Raw genomic sequence first — 23,199 nt, 5'->3', positions numbered from 1 at the left:
TGTCTCTGTAGGAGTGTTTTAGGCGTTTGGGGAATGGGATTTCGGATGATCTGTCGAGTGAGGACGACGGCGAAGCCTGCACGCAGATGATGATACTGCGACGGAGCGTGGAAGGCGCCTCGAGTGACAACGGGTGTGAAGTGAAGAACAGAAAATCAATACTTTCAAGGCACCTAAATACTCAGGTAATTTTTATTTTCGTTTATAACAGTATAGGCATTAACTCCCAAGTAACAGGGTGTTTAACGTGTTTTCCTACTGTCTTTTGGCTTGATTTTTGGCAGGTAAAGAAGACCACTTCCAAGTGGTGTCCTGTTGTGCGGGATTCAGATAGCCTGGCTGAATCAGAGTTTGAATCGGCAGCCTTCAGTCAGGTAGCGTGTCCTTTTCCAAAGCGTATTCTTGTGTGTGGTAACTTCATCCATTCCTTTTCTTACTGGCTGTCCTAAAGTTGTGTGTATATTTGCCTGCCCGTCCCCTGCCTCCAACTATCTGTCTACCTCTCTAAAAGCTTTCCTGTGGTACTCACCCCCAGAAAGAGAAGGAGCTCTTTGTCTTTGATAAGCGCTCATTCTCTCTTTGGGGGTGAGTAGTCATAGAAAAGCTTCTAGATAGGTAGACAACTTTAGGACAACAGTCTCTCTCAATCCCTAGATGATGAGAAGGCTACTTAATATTCACTTGGAATATGGGAGTTTATTCTCAAGCATCGTTCCTTTGTAAGTGGCATTGGTGCTGATGAGGACAGATGTTTGAGAAAGGACCCCTGAGAGGTGGGAACAGTCAGTCTTATCACGAAAGCTAACGGGCATGTTGTACATTTGGGACATTATAATTCAGAAGTGAGGAGACTCGATGGCAGTGGCTTTTGTTTTGATTGACAAGGCAGTTGGGGTTGTGGAAAAACTTTCATATTTATGTTTGTACCGCAGGAGAGCTGCACTGTCCATCCTTTCCTCTGCCTGATTACCCTTTTTCCTGTTTGGCTGGGCCCCCCGGACATGACTAGGTCTACAGTCAAGCTCACAATATTTAGAGTAAAAGACACTTTGGGTGTGTCAGTAGGCTCAGCCACACCTACATCCAGAGTAGGCCCTCTGGATGTGCTTGCAGAAGTCACTCCCATCCCAGGGCCCCTCAGGTGAACAATCCCATGACTTGGCAATAACTTCTCAGAGGGAGTCCTCTTTTATAGTCTGTTAGAGAGTCATCAGAGTTTCATGTTTAAATATGACAATTTATTATTGTTATATGAAGCCTTGTCAACAAAAACATAGTGATCAGTGTACGAAAGCTTGCCAGCTATCACCATAGGTAACTTGTTTACATTTTACTTCAGATATATAGTTGTTTTTAAAAATGAATTTTAAAAAATTGTTCTGGTTTTTGTTTTCCCTTAAAGAGCTCTAGATCTGGCATGAGTGGTGGCTCTCGGAGCCTCAACATGTTGAGAAGAGACTCGGAGAGCACCCGCCACGACTCGGAGACGGAGGATATGTTATGGGATGACCTGCTGCACGGCCCCGAGTGCCGGTCCTCTGTCACCAGCGACAGTGAGGGGGCCCATGTGAACTCCCTTCACTCAGGGACCAAACGTGACCCCAAAGAGGATGTTTTTCAGCAGGTCTGTAAAGGTGATGATAACAGCTGATGTTTACTGTGTACTTACCACATGCCAGGCACTGTATTATCTCATTTAATTCTACAGTAACCCTATAAGGTGGACACTATTATTACCCCTAATTTAGAAGTGAAGAAATTGAGCATAGTTTATAAGTGAAGAGGTTGGGATTAGAACTCAGGGGAGGGATTTCCCTGGTGGTGCAGTGGTTAAGAATCTGCCTGCCAATGCAGGGGACATGGGTTCGATCCCTGGACCGGGAAGATCCCACATGCCGCAGAGCAGCTAAGCCCGTGTGCTGCAACTACTGAAGCCCGTGCAGCTAGAGCCCGTGCCCTGCAACAAGAGAAGCCACTGCAGTGAGAAGCCCGAGCGCTGCACTGAAGAGTAGCCCCCATTAGCAGCAGTAGAGGAAGCCCGCACGCAGCAACAAAGACCCAATGCAGCCAAAAATAAATAAATAAATTAATTAATTAAAAAATCAAAACCTCAGGGGGAAGCACTCTTGAATTCTGCTAACCTAAATGTTTCTTCTTAGTACTTTTTCTCATTATTTTCCTTAGAATGATCCTTAATGTTCATTCTATATGAGCAGAGTACATTGTTTGGTGCAGTAACCTCATATTACATTTTCATAGACATCACCATATTATATATGAATTACTAGGAGATAGTATTGCTTGCTTCTCTAATAATGTATATAAAGCAAGTAATGCTTTTAATTTTAGGTTTTCTTTTAATATCATAAAATCAGATAGCCTAGAAATGGAGATTCTTTAGAAGGTTGTTTCAACCTTCCAATCAATATAGGAATTCATTCTACATCTGCAGAAATTTTTTTACTGCCTATCATGTAGTAACAATAGTTCTATTTCTTAGAAATACTGTGATATATCTAATGAGATAATATAAAGTGTTTAGCACAATGCTGGACAAAGAGTAAGCACCCAATACATTACTATCCCCATCAGATGATCAGTTAGTCTCTGCTTAAATACTTGTGGAGGTGGAGTGATTGCTATTTCATGTGCTTGTTCCACTGGTGGATAGGTTATGATTAAGAAATGGTCTGATATCAACCTTTCATATGTTTAATGCCAACGATCATGATTCTTAGCTTTATTTCTTCTTTAGGCTGAATGTTTCCCCAATGACCTAGTAAATAGTGGATGATGGATATTCATTTGTTTAATTATTGAATTTTCTTGATTCTAAGATGTCATTGATTTAGGTTACACGTTTTAATGAAAAACATTCTGCTTCATTAAATGTATACAATTTTCAAAAACTAACTAGAAACAACATATGTTTTACCATTACAGTTTTAAGCTTTTTCCTCTAATTTTGCTATCAAGGTTTGAATCTAAACATTCTTCACATTCAGTCTGAAGACTCATCTAAATTAAGTTAGCCCTCGGTAGTTATCCATAGCATCATAATGATTTTCGCCTCTTTTGAACTTTTAGAATTTACAGGATAATTTTAAGGCATGTGTAAGAATAACTAGGTAAGGCGAAACTCACCATGTTAAATGGAATTCATCATTTCTCAATTCTCCTACCTAACCTATTCTTCTTTTATTCCCCATGTTTCTAAATGCTACCACTAACATCCCAATTTAGAAACCTTGGGGCCATTCTTGACCCCGCCCCACCCACCATGTTTCTAATTGGTCCTCATTTTCTTGATCCTGCTGTGTAATATCTACATCTGCCCATCTGTGTCCACGTTCTCGGTGCAGACCATCAGCAGCCCTTGTCTGGACCCTTACAACAGCTTCTCGAGGCTTGCTCCCCTTCGTTTCGTTTTCTGCACTGCAGCCAGAATGATGCTTCTAAAATACACATCTGATGCCGTTCCCCTTACAATCCTCTTATTGCTTTCTTTTCCCTCCTGGATTATTTCCTTCTGTTCCTTTATTTGCTCTGATAACAGTCTCTCTTGGTATAGTTGAACTCAACTGAACTTCTTCCAGTTTCCTCATGTGCTTTGGGGTCTTTACACAAACTGGTTTATTTGCTTGGAACACGCTTTTCTCCACTCCTTTTTACTTATTGGGTCTTGGCTTGAGTGATACTTCCTTAGGAAGCCTTTTCTATGTGCTCCTGAAGCATTCTTTCCTTCCCTTATCATGCTGTGCAGTAACTTTATTTAATCATGTCTCCATAAGTCTGTAAGCTCCATGATGTCAAGGACGACATCTGTCTTGTTCTTTATTATATCCTTAGTGCATGTTACATAGTAGCTGCTTAATAAAAATTTTGGGGGCTGAATCAATTAGTAAATCTATACATGCTCATCAGCATTATGCTAAGCATTATTGTAGAAGGAGAAGAAATACACCAGATGGTTGTTTTTGAGTAACATATATTAGTTTGGGGACAAGATGATTTTATGGGAAATAGAGGACGCTATAAAAGCAGCATATAATTAGATGCAAATCTATCTGATATAGACTATAAGGGTTTTTAATTTCAGAGAAGGGCAACATGAGTGAGGCTTGTGGCCATCAGAGAGGACATGTTGGTGAAATGGGACTTGAGTTGGTACTTGAAGAATAAGACATGATGTGGCAGAGGAAAATGCGGAGCTCTTTTTATCTTAATCTTCTCCTCTTGAGCTCACTATGCTTTTTTGTGTCCTGATTAGATCAAAGAAAGGTTTACCTCCTCAGTCATTCCTGTGATATCTAAGGCCTATTATCACCTCTCCTATCTAACTTCCTACTACCCCTGGTCTAGTCATGATGCTGTGGAAATACTTTCCTTCTTGATATCCCATTAATACACCAAGCTTATCCTCACTTCCATACATTTAGAGATGGATATTTTAAATGAATTCCATGGAATCCTACCTCCCGTCATTATAGAAGATACTTAGCCTCTCTCCAGGTTAAAAATTGGCTTCGTGAAGAAAAAAGGACCAGAAATCAGCATCATGGAGGTGGTAATTGGAGTGATGAGCTTTGTAAGGGAGAGAACAGAATGACAAGGCTGAGCACTGGTGAATGTGGCCTGGGAGCTGAACAAAGGGGAAAAAATCCAATGGAGGAAAGAAAGAAGGAGTGGATGGAAATATATGTTTTTTCTTCTCAGAACCATTTATTCTGGCTTCAGAACTCAAGTCCTGCCTCTGATCGAGTTAGTGCAATAATCTGGGAAGGGAATGAGTGCAAAAAGATGGATATGTCTGTGCTGGAAATAAGTGGCATCATCATGAGCAGGGTAAGGTTTAGTAAGTTTTCAGATTAAACAAAATCTGTTTAGTGATCAGCAGCGATTTTATAGAATGTATTTAATGATCAAAACGTGGACTCTCCTTTTGAAACATAAGTATGTGTATCTTACATTTTGTAGTCAGTCTTCACTTGGTGGGATACTGTTTTACTTGTTACGGGGTCTCTGTGGGCATGATCAGTGGTTCAGGTAGACTCTCCAAATATTCCTGATCTCATCCAAGCCTAAAAGTCATAAATCTGTACACCATTTTTATGTGTATTTCCTTTAGATTTAAAACAGATTTAGTTTTTAATCTAGTTTTTAATCTAAATAGTATTTGACCCTCTAAGGCATCACCCATCATCGAGTTGATCTCCCTTTGTATACAGCAACTTCCCACTAGCTATCTATTTTACAGTTGGTAGTGTATCTGTGTCTATGCTACTCTCTCACTTCGTCCCAGCTTCCCCTTAGAGTGCCAGGACAGGGAGAGCGGCAGGGAGTCACAGGAGGGAGGGGATATGGGGATATATGTATAAATACAGCTGATTCACTTTGGTGTACCTCAAAAGCTGGTATAAGAGTGTAAAGCATTTATATCCCGATAAAGAGCTTAAAAAAAATAAATAGTATTTGATAAATACTGCTTCACAACTCCATTTAGCTGTGCAATAATGATGGATATTTTAAATTAATTCCCAGGTTAATGCATATCAACAAGGAGTAGGTTATCAGATGCTGGGAAATGTCGTCACCATTGGATTAGCATTTTTCCCGTTTTTACATCGACTGTTCCGTGAGAAGAGCCTTGACCAGCTAAAGTCCATCTCAGCTGAGGAGATCTTGACTCTCTTTTGTGGGGCACCACCTGTTACACCTATTATTATTTTGTCTATAATTAATTTTTTTGAACGACTGTGTCTTACTTGGATGTTTTTTTTCATGATGTGTGTGGCAGAGAGAACATACAAACAGGTCGGTAATAAATTAAGTAAAATGTCTTACCTCTGCTTTTTCATATGGTGTTCTGTTGAGTTGCTTTTGTTCTCTTGATTTGTTCCCTGTCTAGAAGTTAACGTGGGCAATGGAGGCTTGATAAGTGGACTTTTACCCTTGTGATATTGATTATTCGCAAATGACATGCTGTAACCTGAAATTTTACTGAGCCTACATGTAGGAATAAGTGGCTGAGCCAGTGAGTGAGCCTAGCTGATTGCATAGCACCTGCACCTCCGTGTGCCTTTGCTGTTTTGTATAAGTAGCATATGTAGTAATTCCCAAAGTGAAAATGTTTCCGTGCAAAATGGCCAAGTGAGAAATACATTTATTGAAATTGGGTAAAAGTTTGGGATTGAGGGCTTAATATATTGCTGATATGTGCAAAAAATATGATTTTGAATGGAAATGTAATTTGGGAGTAAGCTAGAATTTTGTATAAACATTTGAGTTTGTGAAGGTGGGGATTCACAAGTCTCCAAGGTATATTCCTTGAAAATGTCAGGAGTGTAGCATATTGTGAGGAAGTATATTACTACATATTGTGCTTTGCAAACGATAGGTTAATGAGCTATTAACAATGTTTTTTCACTTGCCTGTCTTACTGACCACTGATTAGAACTTGATCCTTTTAATATTTTTTATATGCTGGGAATATTGTTTACAGTTATGTAAACATACACACAGTGACACATATATATGTTTCACTTTGTGGTTTGTTTTTTTTTTAAACCTCCTCTAGAGATTTTTATTCGCAAAACTCTTCAGCCATATTACTTCTGCCAGGAAAGCTAGGAAATATGAAATACCTCATTTCAGACTTAAAAAGGTGGAGAACATTAAGATATGGTTGTCACTGCGTTCGTTTCTAAAGGTGAGTTTTAGCTAACTAACTATGGAATATCTGCAACAATACGTAGAAAACATGCTCACTGAAATTTCTGGTGGCAGATACTCGGTAGGCAGGGTAGTTCTATGTACTGGACAGATATCAGTGGCTGACAGACTTGTGGACACCAGGTTGGGAGTGATTGTCTGCAGAGCTGGTAGAGCTCAGTAATTAAGAGCTTGGAAAGGGAAAAGAAAGTTTAAATTCCTAAGGCAGAGTGATATTGCATCTTTGTTTCTGATGTTTGGGGAAATAGTCCAGCTGAAAATATGTTAGTGAATCAGTCACACTCTTAATTTGAAGGGCATGGACCTCAGAGCTTAATTAAAGTTGAAGATGTCCAAAATATGTTAAAATGCTGTGTCTGAAACATCTTATAAATGTCCGCTCTCACACCAATATAGTAAGATTGGGAGTGTGAATAATGTGAGGGCTGTTGCCGTCTCCCGTGGTGACCTAACACGCCACCCTACGCGTCTCACTCCACAGAGACGGGGCCCGCAGCGATCCGTGGATGTGGTCGTGTCTTCTGTCTTCCTGCTGGCACTTTCCATTGCTTTCATTTGTTGTGCCCAGGTGAGAGTTTCAGATCTGTTTCAGTGGAAGATGGAAAATAAAGCTCACTTTCTGTTTTAAACCAATTCACTGTGTTTAAGTGTGTGTGTATATATATATATACACACAACAGACGTGTGTGTGCATGCGCACGTGTGTATATATATACACAACACACGTGTGTGTGTTGTGTGTGTGTGTGTGTGTGTATAGACAACAGATATTTGTATCTCACAGCTCTAAGAACTGGGAAGTCCAAGGTCAAGGCACTCAGCATGGTTATGTGGAAGTATATATATTTTTAATGTCTAAATTTATTTTGTTGTTTTGAATACTTGATAACTTTTCTAGCTTTTGAAATGAGAGTAAAGGTAATTTTTAGTCCTTTAAGACTCTAAGATCATGGTGATTTAGTTTTAATTGGTGATTTTTGATTGATAATAAAGCTGTTTACCATGATGGATACAAAATAATGACTTTCCAACTCCATCATTTCTTCTGATTTTATTAGTTGTCACTCTAAAGTAGACTCTTTCTTTTTTCCCTTTTATTTATTTATTCATTCATTCATTTTATTATGCTGTGGACTCCTGTGTTCTTATTTTTCTCCAATGGATTATAAACTATGACTATATTTGTTCTGATGCCTAAATTGTCCCAGATTTGGCCCGCGGGAGACCCTGGTAGCCCCTGCCTGTGTTCTTTTGACAGGTCCCTGTATCTTATTTATTTTTTTTGGTACTTCTGTGTTTTCTTTATTATAAGAAATTACAGCCTTATCCTGTACTTTTCCATTTATTGAATTTTAACTTAATTCTGCTATGGTCAGAGAACATGTTCTGAAATTTTTCAGTCCTTTGAAATGTAGACTTGCTTTACTATTTAGTATATGGTCAGTCTTATTAAACCTTCCATCAGCACTTTGAAAGAATTTATGTTCTCTTGTTTTGGAGAGCTGTGTTCTCTCTATGTAAATTACCCCAAGTTCATTAGTTGTATTGCTGAAATTTCCTGTATCCCTACTCATCTTTTTGGTTTGCTTATTCTGTCAGGCATTGAGAGAGATATGGTCAAGTCTGCTCTGATGGTGGATTTATCTTTTTCTCCTTTTATTTCTGTCAGTTTTTGCTTTATATGTTTTTAAGCAGTATAATTGGGTGCATGCAGATATAGAATTGTTATCCATCTCCTTGGTGGATTGACTTTTATGTCCTTTATATTTACTTTTTTCTCAATCCAGGATCACATATTACATTTAGTTGTCATGTTTCTTTAATCTCCTTTAATCCTAAACAGTGTCAGGCTTTCTTTACCTTTCATGACCTTATAAAATGTCTCTATTTCTAATGTTTCTTACCTTAAAGTCTATTCTGATATTAATTTAACTACACCATCTGTCTTTTGATTAGTTTTTGTGTGCTATATCTTCATCTACCCTTTTTCATTTATTTTGTCTTCATATAATTCTATCTCTTATAACCAGCATATCCTTTTTTGATTGCTTGTTTCTTTCGTTCTTTCTTTTTTTTTATGCTGTTAAACTATCAAAGTGCTATAATGTCGTTGGTGATATCTTTTTTTTCAATGCTGAAAGTTAATTTTATTAATTTATTTTGGTAACAGATCTGGATTTGTTACAAAATGTGTTCTCTTTCTGAGCTCTTTCCCTCTCTTTCTTTTTTTAAATTGAAGTATAGCTGGTTTACAATGTCATATTAGTTTCAGGTATGCAGCAAAGTGATTCAGTTATACATATATGGTGTGTATATATATGTATATATATTCTTTTCAGATTCTTTTGCCGTATAGGTTACTACAAAATATTGAGTATAGTTCCCTGTGATATATATACCACATCTTCTTTATCCATTCATCTGTCGATGGACATTTAGGTTACTTCCATGTCTTGACTGTTGTAAGGAGTGCTGCAATGAACATTGGGATGCAGGTGTCTTTTTTTTTTTTTTTAATAAATTTATTTATTTATTTTATTGGCTGTGTTGGGTCTTTTTTGCTGTGTGTGGGCTTTCTTTTAGTTGTGGTGAGTGGGGGCTACTCTTCGTTGTGGTGCATGGGCTCCTCATTGCCGTGGCTTCTCTTTTTGTGGAGCATGGGCTCTAGGCGCATGGGCTTCAGTAATTGCAGCACATGGGCTTAATAGTTATGGCTTACAGGCTCTAGAGTGTAGGCTCAATAGTTGTGGCGCACGGGTTTAGTTGTTCCGCGGCATGTGGGATCTTCCTGGAGCAGGGATCGAACCCATGTACCCTGCATTGGCAAGCGGATTCTTAACCACTGCACCACCTAGGAAGCCCCTGCATGTGTCTTTTTGAATTATAGTTTTTGTCTGGATATATGCCCAGGAGTGGGATTGCAGGATCATATGGTAGCTCTATTTTTAGGTTTTTAAAGAACCTCCATACTGTTCTCCATGATGGCTATACCAATTTACATTCCCACTAACAGTGTAGGAAGATTCCCTTTTCTCCACACCCTCTTCACCATTTATTATTTGTAGACTTTTTGATGATGGTCATTCTGACTGGAATGAGGTGATACCTCATTGTTGACTTGATTTACATTTCTCTAATAATTAGCAATGTTGAGCATCTTTTCGTGTGCCTTTTGGCCATCTGTATGTCTTTTTTGGAGAAATGTCTATTTAGATCTTCTGCCCATTTTTTTATTGGGATGTTTGCTTTTTTGTTATTGAGTTGTAAGAGCTGTTTGTATATTTTGGAGGATGTTTGCTTTTTTGTTATTGAGTTGTATGAGCTGTTTGTATATTTTGGAAATTAATCCCTTGTCGGTCTCATCATTTACAAATATTTTCTCCCATCCTGTAGGTTGTCTTTTTGTTTTGTTTTTGGTTTCCTTTGCTGTGCAGAAGCTTTTATGTTTAATTAGATCCCATTTGTTTATTTTTGTTTTTATTTCCATTACTCTAGGAGATGGATCCAAAAAGATATTGCTGTGATTTATGTCAGTGTTCTGCCTGTGTTTTCCTTTAGAAGTTTTATAGTATCCAGTCTTACATTTAAGTCTTCAATCCATTTTGAGTTTATTTTTGTATATGATGTTAATGTTCTAATTTCATTCTTTTACATGTAGCTGTCCAGTTTTCCCAGTACCACTTATTGAAGAGACTGTCTTTTCTCTATTGTGTATTCTTTTCTCCTTTGTCATAAATTAATTGACAATAGGTGCATGGGTTTATTTCTGGGCTTTCTATCCTGTTCCATTGATCTATATTTCTGTTTTTATGCCAGTACCATACTGTCTTGATTACTGTAGCTTTGTAGGATAGTCTGAAGTCAGGGAGCCAGATTCCTCCAGCTTCATTTTTCTTTCTCAAGATTGCTTTGGTGATTTGGAATCTTTTTTGTGTTTCCATACAAATTTAAAATTTTTTTGTTCTAGTTCTGTGAAGAATGCTGTTGGTAATTTGATAGGGATTACATTGAATTTGTAGATTGCCTTGAGTAGTGTAGTCACTTTGACAATATTGATTCTTCCAGCCCAAGAAACCAGTATGTATATCTTTCCATCTGTTTGTGTCATCTTTAATTTCTTTCATCAGTGTCTTACAGTTTTTGGAGTACAGGTATTTAGCGTCCTTAGTAAGTTTATTCCTAGGTATTTTATTCTTTTTAATGAGGTGGTAAATGGGATTGTTTCCTTAATTTCTCTTTCTGATCTTTTGTTGTTAGTGTTATAGAAATGCAACAGATTTCTGTGTATTAATTTTGTATTCTGCAACTTTACCAAATTCATTGATGAGCTCTAGTAGTTTTCTGGTAGTGTCTTCAGGATTTTCTGTGTATAGAATCATGTCATCTGCAGACAGTGACAGTTTTACTTCTTCCTTTCCAATTTGGAGTCCTTTTATTTCTTTTTCTTCTCTGGATGCTGTGACTAGGACTTCCAAAACTATGTTGAATAAAAGAGGTGAGATTGGGCATCCTTGTCTTCTTCCTGATCTTAGAAGATATGCTTTCAGCTTTTCACTGTTGAGTATGATGTTAGCTATGGGTTTGTCATGTATAGCCTTTATTATGTTGAGGTATGTTTCCTCTATGTCCACTTTCTAGAGAGTTTTTAATCATTAGTTGATGTTAAATATTGTCAAAAGCTTTTTCTGCATCTAATGAGATGATCAAACAGTTTTTATTCTTCAATTTAATGTGGTTTATTACACTGATTGATTTGTGGATATTGAAAAATCCTTGCATCCATGGGATAAATCCCACTTGATCATGGTGTATGATCCTTTTAATGTATTGTTGGATTTGGTTTGCTAGTATGTTGTTGAGGATTTTTGCATCTATGTTTATCAGCGATATTGGCCTGTCATTTTCTTTTTTTGTGATACTTTTGTCTGGTCTTGGTATCAGGGTGATGGTGGCCTCATAGAATGAGTTTGGAAATGTTCCTTCCTCTGCAATTTTGGGAATAGTTTCAGAAGGGTAGGTGTTATCTCTTCTCTAAATGTTTGGTAGAATTCTCCTGTGAAACTATCTGGTCCTGGACTTTTGTTTTTTGGGAGTTTTAAAATCACAGATTCAGTTTCAGTACTTGTGATTCATATTTTCTTCTTCTTCCTCATTTAGTCTTGGTAGATTGTACCTTTCTAAGAATTTGTCCATTTCTTCTAGTTTATCCGTTTTATTGGTATAGAGTTGCTTGTAGTAGGCTCTCATTTCCAATTTATTAATTTGGGCCTTCTCACTTTTTTTCTTGATGAGTCTGGCTAAAGGTTTATCAATTTTGTTTATCTTTTCAAAGAGCCAGTTTTTATTAATAGTTTCATTGATGTTTTATATTGTTTTCATAGTCTTTATTTCATTTATCTCTGCTCTGATCTTTATAATTTCTTTCCTTCTACTAACTCTAGGTTTTATTTGTTCTTCTTTGATTTCTTTAGGTGTAAGGTTAGGTTGTTTATTTGAGATTGTTCTTGTTTCCTAAGGTAAGTTTGTATCACTATAAACTTCCCTCTTAGAACTGCTTTTGCTGCATCCCATAGGTTTTGGATCATCATATTTTCATTTTCATTCTTCTCTAGGTATTCTTTTTTTATTTCCTCTTTGATTTCTTCAGTGATCCATTGGTTGTTTAATAGCATATTGTTTAAACAGGTTGCACATGTTTGTTTTTTTTTCTTGTAGTTGTTTTTTAATTTCACAGTGTTGTGGTTGGAAAAGATGCTTGATATAATTTCACTTTTCTTAAATTTACTGAGGTTTACTTCGTGGCCCAGCATGAGATCTATCCTGGAGAATTTTCCATGTGCACTTGAAAAGAATGTGCATTCTGCTGCTTTCCGATGGAATACTCTATAAATATCAATTAAGTCTGTCTGGTCTAATGTGTCATTTAAGGACTGTTTTCTTATTGATCTTCTGTCTGGATGATCTGTCTATTGATGTAAGTGGGATGTTAAAATCCCCCATTATTTGTGTTACTGTCAGTTCCTTTTTTTATGTCTTTTAATATTTTCCTTATATATTGAGGTGCTCCTATGTTGGATACACATTATTTTACAATTGTTAAATCTTCTTCTTTGATTGATCCTTTTATCATTATGTAGTGTCCTTCTTTGTCTCTTGTAACAGGCTTTATTTAAAAGTCTATTTTGCCTGATGTAAGTATTGCTACTCCAGCTTTCTTTTGGTTTCTATTTGCACAAAATACCTTTTTCCATCCCCTCACTTTCAGTCTGTATGTGTCTCTAGATCTGAAGTGGCTCTCTTGTAAACCACATATATATGGGTCTTGTTTTTGTATCCATTCAGCCAGTCTGTGTCTTTTGATTGGAGTATTTAATCTGTTAACATTTAAAGTAACTATCACTACATATGTTCTTATTGCCATTTTGTTAATTGTTTTGGATTTATTTTTGTAGGTCTTTTTTTCTCCTTTTCTCTTTTGTTCTTTTCTCTTGTGATTTAATGAGTATCTTTAGTGTTGTGTTTGGATTGCTTTTTCTTTTTTGTGTGTATATTTATTATAGATTTTTGATTTGTGGTTACCATGAGGTTTTGGTATTACAGCCTATATATTTACAAGATTGTTTTAAGTTGCTGATCTCTTAATTTCAAATACATTTTAAATATCCTGCGTTTGTACTCTCCTCCTCTCAAAATTACTAGTTTTGATATTTGTGTGTGGATGATTTCATATCTTTACTGTATGTTTGCCTTTACTGGTGAGCGTTTCATTTCATAATTTTCTTGTTTCTGGTTTTGTCCTTTTCCATTTAGAGAAGTTCCTTTCGCATTTGTTGTAAAGCTGGTTTGGTTGTGCTTAATTGTTTTAGCTTTTGCTTGTCTGTAAAGCTTTTGATTTTTCCATAAAATATGAACTAGAGCCTTGCTGGGTAGAGTATTCTTGGTTCTAGGTTTTTCCCTTTCATCACTGTGAATGTATCATGCCACTTCCTTCTGGCCTGCAGAGTTTCTGCTGAAAAATCAGCTGATAACCTTATGGGGATTCCCTTTTATGTTATTTGTTGCTTTTCCTTGTTGCTTTTCATATTTTCTCTGTCTTTAATTTTTGTCAATTTGATGACTGTGTGTCTTGGCCTGTTCCTACTTGGGTTAATCTTGTATGGGATTCTCTACACTTCCTGGACTTGGGTGACTGTTTCCTTTCCCATGTTAGGGAAGTGTTCAGCTATTATCTCTTCAAATATTTCCTTAAGCCCTTTCTCTCCCTCTTCTTCTTCTGGGACCCCTATAATGTGAATGTTGCATTTGATGTTGTCCCAGAGGTCTGTTAAACTGCTCATTTCTTTTCATTCTTTTTTACTTTATTATGTTACGCATCAGTGATTTCTACCACTCTGTCTTCCAAGTCACTAATTTGTTCTTCTGCCTCATTTTTTCTGCTATTGATTCCTTCTAGTGTATTTTTCGTTTCAGTTACTGTATTCTTTAACTCTGTTTGGTTGTTTATATTTTCTAACTCTTGGCTAAAAACTTCTTGTAACTTCTTGCTCTGTGCATCCATTCTTTTCCTGAGCTCTTGGATCATCTTTATGATCATTACTTTGAACTCTTTCTCATGTAGATTGCCTATCTCCAGTTCACTTAGTTGTCCTTCTGGAGTTTTATCTTGTTCCTTTGTCTGAAACATATTCCTTTGCTGTCTCATTTTGTTTAAATTTCTATTTGTTTTTTTGTTTGTCTTTGTATTAATATTTATTTATTTACTTATTTATTTATTTATTGGTTGCATTGGGTCTTCATTGCTGCATATGAGCTTTCTCTAGTTGCAGCAAGTGGGGGTTACTCTTCGTTGTGATGCGCGGGCTCCTCATTGTGGTGGCTTCTCTTGCTGCAGACCACGGGCTCTAGGCACATGGGCTTCAGTAGTTGCGGCACATGGCTCAATAGTTGTGGCTCACAAGCTCTAGAGCACAGGCTCAGTAGTTGTGCTGCACAGGCTTAGTTGCTGCATGGCATGTGGGATCTTCCTGGACTAAGGCTTGAACCCGTGTTGAAAGGCAGATTCTTAACCACTGTGCCACCTAGGAAGTCCCTGTTTTGTTTTTTTTTTTAATGTTTGTGGTAGATTAGTTACATTTCTTGACATTAGAGAAGTGGCCCCCTGTAGGGGATGTCCTATGTGTCCCAACAGTACACTCCTATCTTGTTACCCAAAGGCCAGGGACCAGCTGGTTCCAGGGTGGGTTCTGACCTGTGCTTGAGGAGGTAGTTCCGCAAGCTGCAGGACTGTTGTTTGGTTCCTTCTAGTGTCTGCCCCCTGGTGGGTGAGGCTTGTGCAGGCTTCTTAGTGGGAGGGGCCGGTGCCTGCCCACTGGTGGGAGGAGCTGGGTGCTGACCCTCTAGTGGGCAGGGCTGGGTCAAGGGGCATGTTTAGAGGTGGCTGTGGGCTCAGGAAGTCTTTAGGCAGGCACCCTCTGTGGATGGGTGGGGCTGTGTTCCTGCCCTCTTGGTTGTTTGGCCCGAGGTGTCCCAGCACTGGAACCTACAGGCTGTTGGGTGGGGGGGCCAGGCCTTGGTGCCAAAATCCCAAGCAAGGTGTCTACCTCCAGCCAGAGTTCACATCAGTGAACACGCCTCGATATGTCAGCCATCAGCTTTTACGACCCCAGAGAGCCACAGCTGTCCCCTGCCTACCCAAGATACCCTCTTAGACTAGCTGGGAGGTCTGGCCTAGGCTCCTATGAAGTCACTGCTTTTGCCCCCAGTCCCAGTGCATGCAAGACCTTTTTTGTCCCTCCAAGAGCAGAGTCTCTGTTTCCCCCAGTCCTGTGGAGCTCCTGCCATCAAGTCCTGCTGGCCTTCAAACCCAAATGCTCTGGGGGCTCCTCCTGATGCCAGACCCCAAGGTTAGGGAACTTGGTATGGGGCTCAGAGCTCTCACTCCTTTGGGAGAACTTCTGTGATATAATTATTCTCCATTTTGTGGGTTGCCCACCCAAGTGGTATGGGATCTGATTATATCACGAGTGAACCCCTCCTATCATCTCACTGTGGTTTCTTCTTTATGTCTTTGAATAAAGAATCTTTTTTTGGTAGGTTCCAGTCTTTTTTATTAATGGTTGTTCAGCAGTTAGTTGTGATTTTGGTGTACTTGTGAGAGGAGGTGAGCTCAAGTTTCTTCTACTCCATTATGTTGTCTCTAGTCCCTCTCCTGCTTGCTTGTTTCTTTTTTTTAAAATAAATTTATTTATTTATTTATTTATTGACTGTGTTGGGTCTTCATTGCTGTGCTCAGGCTTTCTCTAGTTGCAAAGAGCTGTGGCTACTCTTTGTTGTGGTGTGTGGGCTTCTCATTGCAGTGGCTTCTCTTGTTGCGGAGCACAGGCTCTAGGTGCATGGGCTTCAGTAATTGTGGCACATAGGCTCAGTAGTTGTGGCTTGTGGGCCGTAGCGCACAGGCTCAGTCGTTGTGGCGCACCGGCTTAGTTGCTCCATGGCATGTGGGATCTTCCCAGACCAGGGCTCAAACCCATGTCCCCTTCATTGGCAGACAGATTCAACCACTGAGCCACCAGGGAAGTCCCTGTTTGCTTGTTTCTTAATCTAGCCTCCCAGTTTTAGTGTTTTGGAATGTCTGGCCCAGTTAAACTTAATTACTAAAACTACAAATACTATTTGGTTCCTATTTGGTCTACTTTTAATTTTCCTTTTTCTCTTTCTTTTGGCTATCTTTTATTAATCAGATATTTTTAAATATTTCATTTAATCCTCTCTGTTAACTTTACACATATATATGTGTATATATGTGTATATATATATATATTTTTTACTACTGTTGACCTGAGAGATTACAACATACATCCTTAGTTTATTACAATCTAATAAAATTATTAAAATTATTTACCATGCTAGGACCTTACAGCACTTTATGTCACTTACCCATTTGCTTTTGTATTACAGATGTCCTTCATTTTAATTTTACATATATCTTAAACCCATAAGATGTAATTGTTATTGCTTTTTGTAGTTAATTATTCATTTATACTTACCTACATATTTACCCTTTCCATTGCTTTTCATTAGTTTGTGCATGTCTTTGTTTTTCTCAGGGATTATTTCATGCCTCCTTGAAGAATCTGCTGGTGATTAATTCTCTCAGTTTTTGTTTGTTTGACAATGTCTTTTACCACTTCCATGTTTGAAGGATATTTTCAGTGGGTATAGATTCCTAGGTTGCCCGTTACTTTCCGCACTTTTAGGTTGCTTCTATTTGTTACTTTCCTGCCCCTCTCCCCCTGCCCCTTAGCTATAAGTAAATTGCTGGGGTGAACACCTGACCCAGACTAAACATATTCCCTCTTTTGCAAATTAGAAATGGAAACCTGAGGTATCAGTGGTGGACTTTGCAGAAGAAAGGTCAGAAGGGGTCATTGGGGCCAGTAGGGTTCGAAACAAGTCAGAGTTGGGGGGGAGCAGTGAAGAAGGGTCTTGCAAGGCAATGGAATTAGCTGAGAGGAGTGGAGGGGGGAGTCTGAATGGCCCTAGTGGAAGGGAGATGGGGAGGGCAACAGCTTGCTGACTACCTGTTTTTCAAAGGTCTGCGTTCAGTTTCTGTGAGGAGTCTCTGTATATTTTTCAGTAAATCTCACTTTACCTTGTACTTGTTTTATGAAACTTCTTTACATGTCAATCAACAAAAAATATTTGAAAAAAACAAGCTTTTACCTGAAAACTTGACACATAATAGGTGTCACCAGTTTTAATAACTGGTGGCTGCTGCTCTTGTTATTCAGATCCTAAAGTGGAGTAAAAAGCTGATCCTCAGGATTTTCCAGTCATGCTGGTGGGATGGGTTGTATGTTTTAGGGCGTTCTGCTAGTCAAATGCAAATTTACTATTGGGATGGCCAAAAAGTTCGATTGTTTTTTTCCATAAGATGGCTCTAGTAATGCTTAGTTGTCTAACTTCTTTTGAAACAATCTTGTTAGAGTGTATTGTGACAGCTTTCATATCAGCATGCATTAAAAAAAAAATTATCAAAATTGGTGAATTTTTGTGTAGCCATTTTAATACTGAAGATGGAAGAAAAACAACATTTTTGGCATATTATGCTTTATTATTTCAAAAAAGGTAAAAACGCAACTGAAATGCAAAAAAAAGATTAGTGCAGTGTATGGAGAAGGTGCTGTGACTGATTGAATGTACCAAAAGTGGTTTGTGAAGTTTTGTGCTGGAGATTTCTCGCTGGACGTTGCTTCAAGGTGGGGTAGACCAGTTGAAGTTGATAGTGATCAAATTGAGACATTAATTGAGAACAATCAATGTTATACCACGTGGGAGAGAGCCGACATATTCAAAATATCCAAATCAAGTGCTGAAATCATTTGCACCAGCTTGGTTATGTTCACTGCTTTGATGCTTGGGTTCCAAGTTAAGTGAAAAAAACCTTCTTGACTGTATTTTCACATGCAATTATCTACTTGAGTGTAACGAAAATGTTCTGTTTTTTAAACAAATTGTAACGGGTGATGAAAAGTGGATACTGTATGATAATATGAAATGAAAGAGATCATGGGGCAAGTGAAATAAACCACCACCAACCACACCAAAGGCTGGTCTTCATCCAGAAAAGGTGGTGTTGTGTATATGGTGGGATTGGAAGGGAGTCCTCTATTATGAGCTCCTTCTGGAAAACGAAATGATTAATTCCAACAAGTACTGCTCTCAATTAGACCAACTGAAAGCAGCACATGACGAAAAACATCTGGAATTAGTCAACAGAAAATGCATAATGCAAGACCACATGTTTCTTTGATGACCAGGCAAAAACTGTTACAGCTTGGCTGGGAAGTTCTGATTCATCCACTATATTCACCAGACATTGCACCTTCAGGTTTCCATTTATTCTGGTCTTTACAAAATTCTCTTAATGGAAAAAATTTCAGTTCCTTGGAAGAGACTGTAAAAGGCACCTGGTACAGTTCTTTGCTCAAAAAGATAAAAAAGTTTTGGGAAGATGGAATTGTGAAGTTGCCTGAAAAATAGCAGAAGGTGGTGGAACAAAATGGTGAATACATTGTTCAATAAAGTTCTTGGTGAAAATGAAAAATGTGCCTTTTATTTTTACTTAAAAACCAAAGACACTTCTTGGCCAGTCTTACTTTGAAAAATGGTCACCGTATAATTGTGAATGGGCACACTTGTGGTTAAAGAGTTTAGAAATGAATTTATCTTCTTTCACTTCCTGTATTTTGTTTTCTTCCTTTGTTACTTGCAGACTCTTGCTGTCTCATGCAAAGAAAATCTAGGAAACTTAGAGAAATACATAGTTACTAATTGAATAGATAATACTTTATGAGTATTAAAACTCTCCTGCTTTGAGTATTAAAATATTGGTATTTCATAAATGTTTTTAAGTTGCTAGAGTAAAGGACTAATTACAGATTTTCAGACAAGTGAAAAACTTAACTTTTTTTTGGTCCTTTTCATAGGTTCTCCGGGGACATAAAACTTTCCTAAATGTTGCTTATAATTGGGAGTTTTTGATCTGGGAATCAGCTTTACTGCTTTTCTTACTGCGCTTAGCCTCATTGGGATCTGAAACCAATAAGAAATACAGCAATGTCTCAATATTACTTACTGAACAGGTATTGATTGGTCCTTGACAGTTTGATGAGGTGGTGTAATAAGATTTGTGCAGAAGATTCAGGGCTGAGTCTAGATTCTGTCACTTTCTAGCTATATGACCTTTCACCTTACAAGTCACTTTGCATCTATCTAATTGCTTCCTTTTTATAAATGAGGATAATATCTTCCTTACCTGCTCCCAGGATTGGGTGATACTTCATAGTATGAAAATTATTTTTGTTGGTGGTAATGGAACATGCTTTTAATCTCATATTCTGTGTCAAGTATTAGCTCTTTAGAGTAGCTGTCATTTAAGTATGTTTAGTAAGCTTCTTTCTTCTCCATCAGTCTTAGAATATATTCAGTGTATATATTCACTTGCTCTTCAGTATGCAGATAGATATTACAATTGAGAGTAGTATAAATTCAGAGTAGTATAGAGTTGGTTTTTTATTTTTAATTTCATAATTATCCATAAATTTTAAATAAAAATATCTGATGTCATTAGGTTTTTTTTGTTTGTTTGCTGATGTTTTGTTGTTATTTTTGGCCTTAGATTTATAGTGGAGAATTCTTACCATAAGGGGAAAAACAAGGGATTAGTAAGTTAAAAGCAGCTATCTTCTTCCATTCCATGAATGTTTAATGAGGATGTTAGATTGTTTGGGGGATACCAAGATGAATAAGATACAGTTTTTGAACTCAAGGAGTTTACATCTTAATTGTTATATTGTAATTAATACAAAAATTTTTATTTTGATAAATTGTTTCATCATTATTTTTTCTTCGCTAAATAGCTTTTCTTTGTCATATGTGACTGATTAGGGATGGGGGTTTGGGAATGTGACATATATGCTCTGTCGAAATAGCTACTGGACTTTCAAAATTTATTTTATTTGAAAACATTGTCCTCAAAATCTGCCATATTAAATGCAATATATATATATATCTTTTCCATGACATTTGCTCTAATCTCTATTCCTTCCCTTAGATTAACTTATATCTTAAGATGGAAAAAAAGCCAAATAAGAAAGAACAGCTTACTCTAGTAAACAATGTATTAAAGCTGTCCACCAAGTTGTTGAAAGTAAGTAATACCCTGTGATACATTTTTACTACCGTTTAATTAAATCAGTGCTGTACTTCTTGGAGAGGACTCTAGTGACAGATAGATGCTGTATAGATTCAAACTACCTACTTGATAGTTTGGGGCTAATGACTCTATGAGGGAAAGTTTCCTATCTTACTACCCAGGTTCCAGTGATTGCTGGTGTCTGTCACATTTTCAAATTACATTAAAAAATCACAAATAGCATATTGCTTGAATCCACCTTTAAAAACTTAGCTAGAGGAAAAGCAGGTGAGAGTCCATTACAGGTATTTATTTATTATTTTTTAATTTTTAAATTACTGTTTTTACATGAAGTATAGTTGATTTACAATGTTTTAGGTGTACTGCAAAGTGATATATATATTCAGATTATTTTCCATGACAGGTTATTACAAGATATTGACTATAGTTCCCTGTGCCCTATAGTAGGTGCTTGTTATTTATCCATCTTCTATACAGTGGTCTGTATCTGTTAATCCCAAATTTCAAATTTATCCCTCTCCCCGCTTCCCCTCATTACTAGTTTTTGAAGGTAGCTATTGAACATTAAGGGAAAAGGTCTTAAGCAGTCATCCTCACCCAAGACTTAAAAAAAAAGTCCAGAAATCACTGACAGCTGCTGTGAAACCATGTATTTCATCTTCGTTCTTTCATGTTTTTGTAGGAGCTGGACACACCATTTAGACTTTATGGACTGACAATGAATCCCTTGATCTACAATATCACACGAGTAGTTATCCTTTCTGCTGTCTCAGGTGTTATAAGTGATCTTCTAGGATTTAATATAAGAGTAAGTGTGATTACCACTCTGTAGTATCTGCCTTAGTCTTAAAACTTACTATGTATAGTAATCTTTGTTATTCCTACTATGTGTGTGTGTATCTGTGTATATGTGGGGGGGGGGAGGAAGGAGGGAGGGAGGACGGAAGGAGGGAGGGACTGGAATGGAAATAACTCTTGAGGTAGAGAAATAGACCTTTGAAATAGACGTTCAGCTTAGGTTTTCTCATTTATACAAGTACAATAGACATGCTCTTGAATGGAACAAAAAAATCAAGTTTGAATCTCATGTCAATTTAATAGCATGGGCTGGGCTGGCCTCTGATCTAGGGAAATGTACAGAGCCAGAATGAATGAAAATCAAGAGCCCATGAACTGCAGTATATCATTGTTGATCCTGGAAATTGTTAATGCTTTTTTCTCCTTGTAATGTTCTATGGTTGCTATTGCCAGAGCTGATACTTTTTTCTTATGTAAACAGTTCTTGGTTTACATGTACGTGTACCTATTTGTCATAAAACTAACTTATTTTGGTGATTTTCTTTTCTTAGCTGTGGAAAATTAAGTCATAAGCTGAGTCGTGTTCCTGGACTCTCTCCCCTCGCTGGCATCAGTGCTTAACCCATTAAGGAAAGAGATGACTGCAAAACCATGAGACACCCACCTACTTGTTCACACGCGGAGGTGCCCTCAGCTCTAGCTAACCTAACGAATGTTCTCTCTGAGGAACAGAGCCTTTTCCAACTGGGCGTGCATGCTAAAAACCTGTATTTTCATGGTTTTCAAATAGTATGAATAGTCAGGAGACTGAAGACTGTTGTGTGTTAGTAACTTAAGGACAATTTTTTAAGTGAGGAAATTTATTCTGGGCATTTCAGTGCTGTGACAGTTATATTTACTGGAAGTAGTCTTTTGGGTAACTATCGTAGATGCCCAAAGCATGAAGCAAAATCCTTTATTGGAAATATGCAAATTCAGTACTTTTCTATTACAGTCTATAGAATTGGAGATTTCATTTCTCTAGCAAAGAGAGATCAAGTTTAAACTATTTTAGGTTGAACCTGAATAAAAGAACTTTATTGGAGAATTTCAGTTTCTAGGCTTTTTTGTTGTTGAAAGAAAAAAAAAATAACCTTTTAAAGGGTGATTTTCTGTTAAACTATGGAGAAAATTTTAATTAGTTTATAATTTTGAAGTTAATCCTAATAACTGTATAGTTGTTGGTGAAGGAGTCATGCATGTAATATGGCATGTAATTCAGCATGAGAAATTTAAGTCTACACACACTCATCTGTGTCCACTATAAAACATATTTTCCGTTTAAATCATCTGAGCTATGTTTCCGGTCACAGTACTAAGTGTTCATAGTTTATCTGTTGTGCAGCTCAGTGTACTTAACCCTCAGTGTAATCTCAGGTCCTCGGTGCCTGTACTGAGCCAAGCTGTGCCACTGATGATTTGGAGTCTTATCAGCATCCCCTATTACATATACACGCATATACATACGGTAATGAAAACTGTAATAGTCTACGTATAATTCCTGCTCATTAAGTTACCCATTTTGAAGAGTCTCTTGAGGTAAATTGAAAGCCCACATTTAAAAAAAATTTTTTATTTTTATTTTTTATTTTTGGCTACATCGGGCTTTAGTTGTGGCATGTGCCACCTTCATTGCGGCATGTAGGATCTTTCGTTGCGGCGTGTGGGCTCTTCATTGCAGCATGCGGGCTTTTCCCTAGTTGTGGCACCCAGGCTTTTCTCTAGTTGTGGTGCACAGTCTCCAGAGGCCATGGGTTCTGTAGTTGCGGCACATGGGCCCTCTAGTTGTGGGGCACGGGCTCAGTAGTTGTGGTGCATGGGCTTACTTGCTCCATGGCAAGTGAGATCCTAGTTCCCCGACTAGGGATTGAACTTGCATTGGAAGGTGGATTCTTAACCACAGGACCACCATG

At 37.6% G+C, this 23,199-nt stretch overlaps 1 protein-coding gene across 1 annotated transcript in view; it reads left to right on the top strand.

Moving 5' to 3' along the window:
- Positions 1-22,334, top strand: part of PHTF1 (putative homeodomain transcription factor 1) — a 53,317-nt gene extending 30,983 nt beyond the window's left edge. Inside the window, exons 9-19 of the mRNA XM_057702112.1 lie at positions 12-185; positions 285-374; positions 1,403-1,624; positions 4,717-4,845; positions 5,542-5,814; positions 6,578-6,709; positions 7,214-7,300; positions 19,221-19,376; positions 20,348-20,443; positions 21,132-21,257; positions 21,799-22,334. Coding sequence (XP_057558095.1) covers positions 12-185; positions 285-374; positions 1,403-1,624; positions 4,717-4,845; positions 5,542-5,814; positions 6,578-6,709; positions 7,214-7,300; positions 19,221-19,376; positions 20,348-20,443; positions 21,132-21,257; positions 21,799-21,819 — 1,506 coding nt within the window. The 3' untranslated portion in view covers positions 21,820-22,334. The remainder of the gene's footprint in view (positions 1-11; positions 186-284; positions 375-1,402; positions 1,625-4,716; positions 4,846-5,541; positions 5,815-6,577; positions 6,710-7,213; positions 7,301-19,220; positions 19,377-20,347; positions 20,444-21,131; positions 21,258-21,798) is intronic.
- Positions 22,335-23,199: the final 865 nt, after the last annotated feature.

The sequence above is a fragment of the Hippopotamus amphibius genome, chromosome 1 (genome assembly GCF_030028045.1).
Source record: "Hippopotamus amphibius kiboko isolate mHipAmp2 chromosome 1, mHipAmp2.hap2, whole genome shotgun sequence".
NCBI lineage: Eukaryota > Metazoa > Chordata > Mammalia > Artiodactyla > Hippopotamidae > Hippopotamus > Hippopotamus amphibius.
The sequence above is the reverse complement of the archived record's forward strand: the minus strand, read 5'-3'. Positions and strand labels throughout refer to the sequence as shown.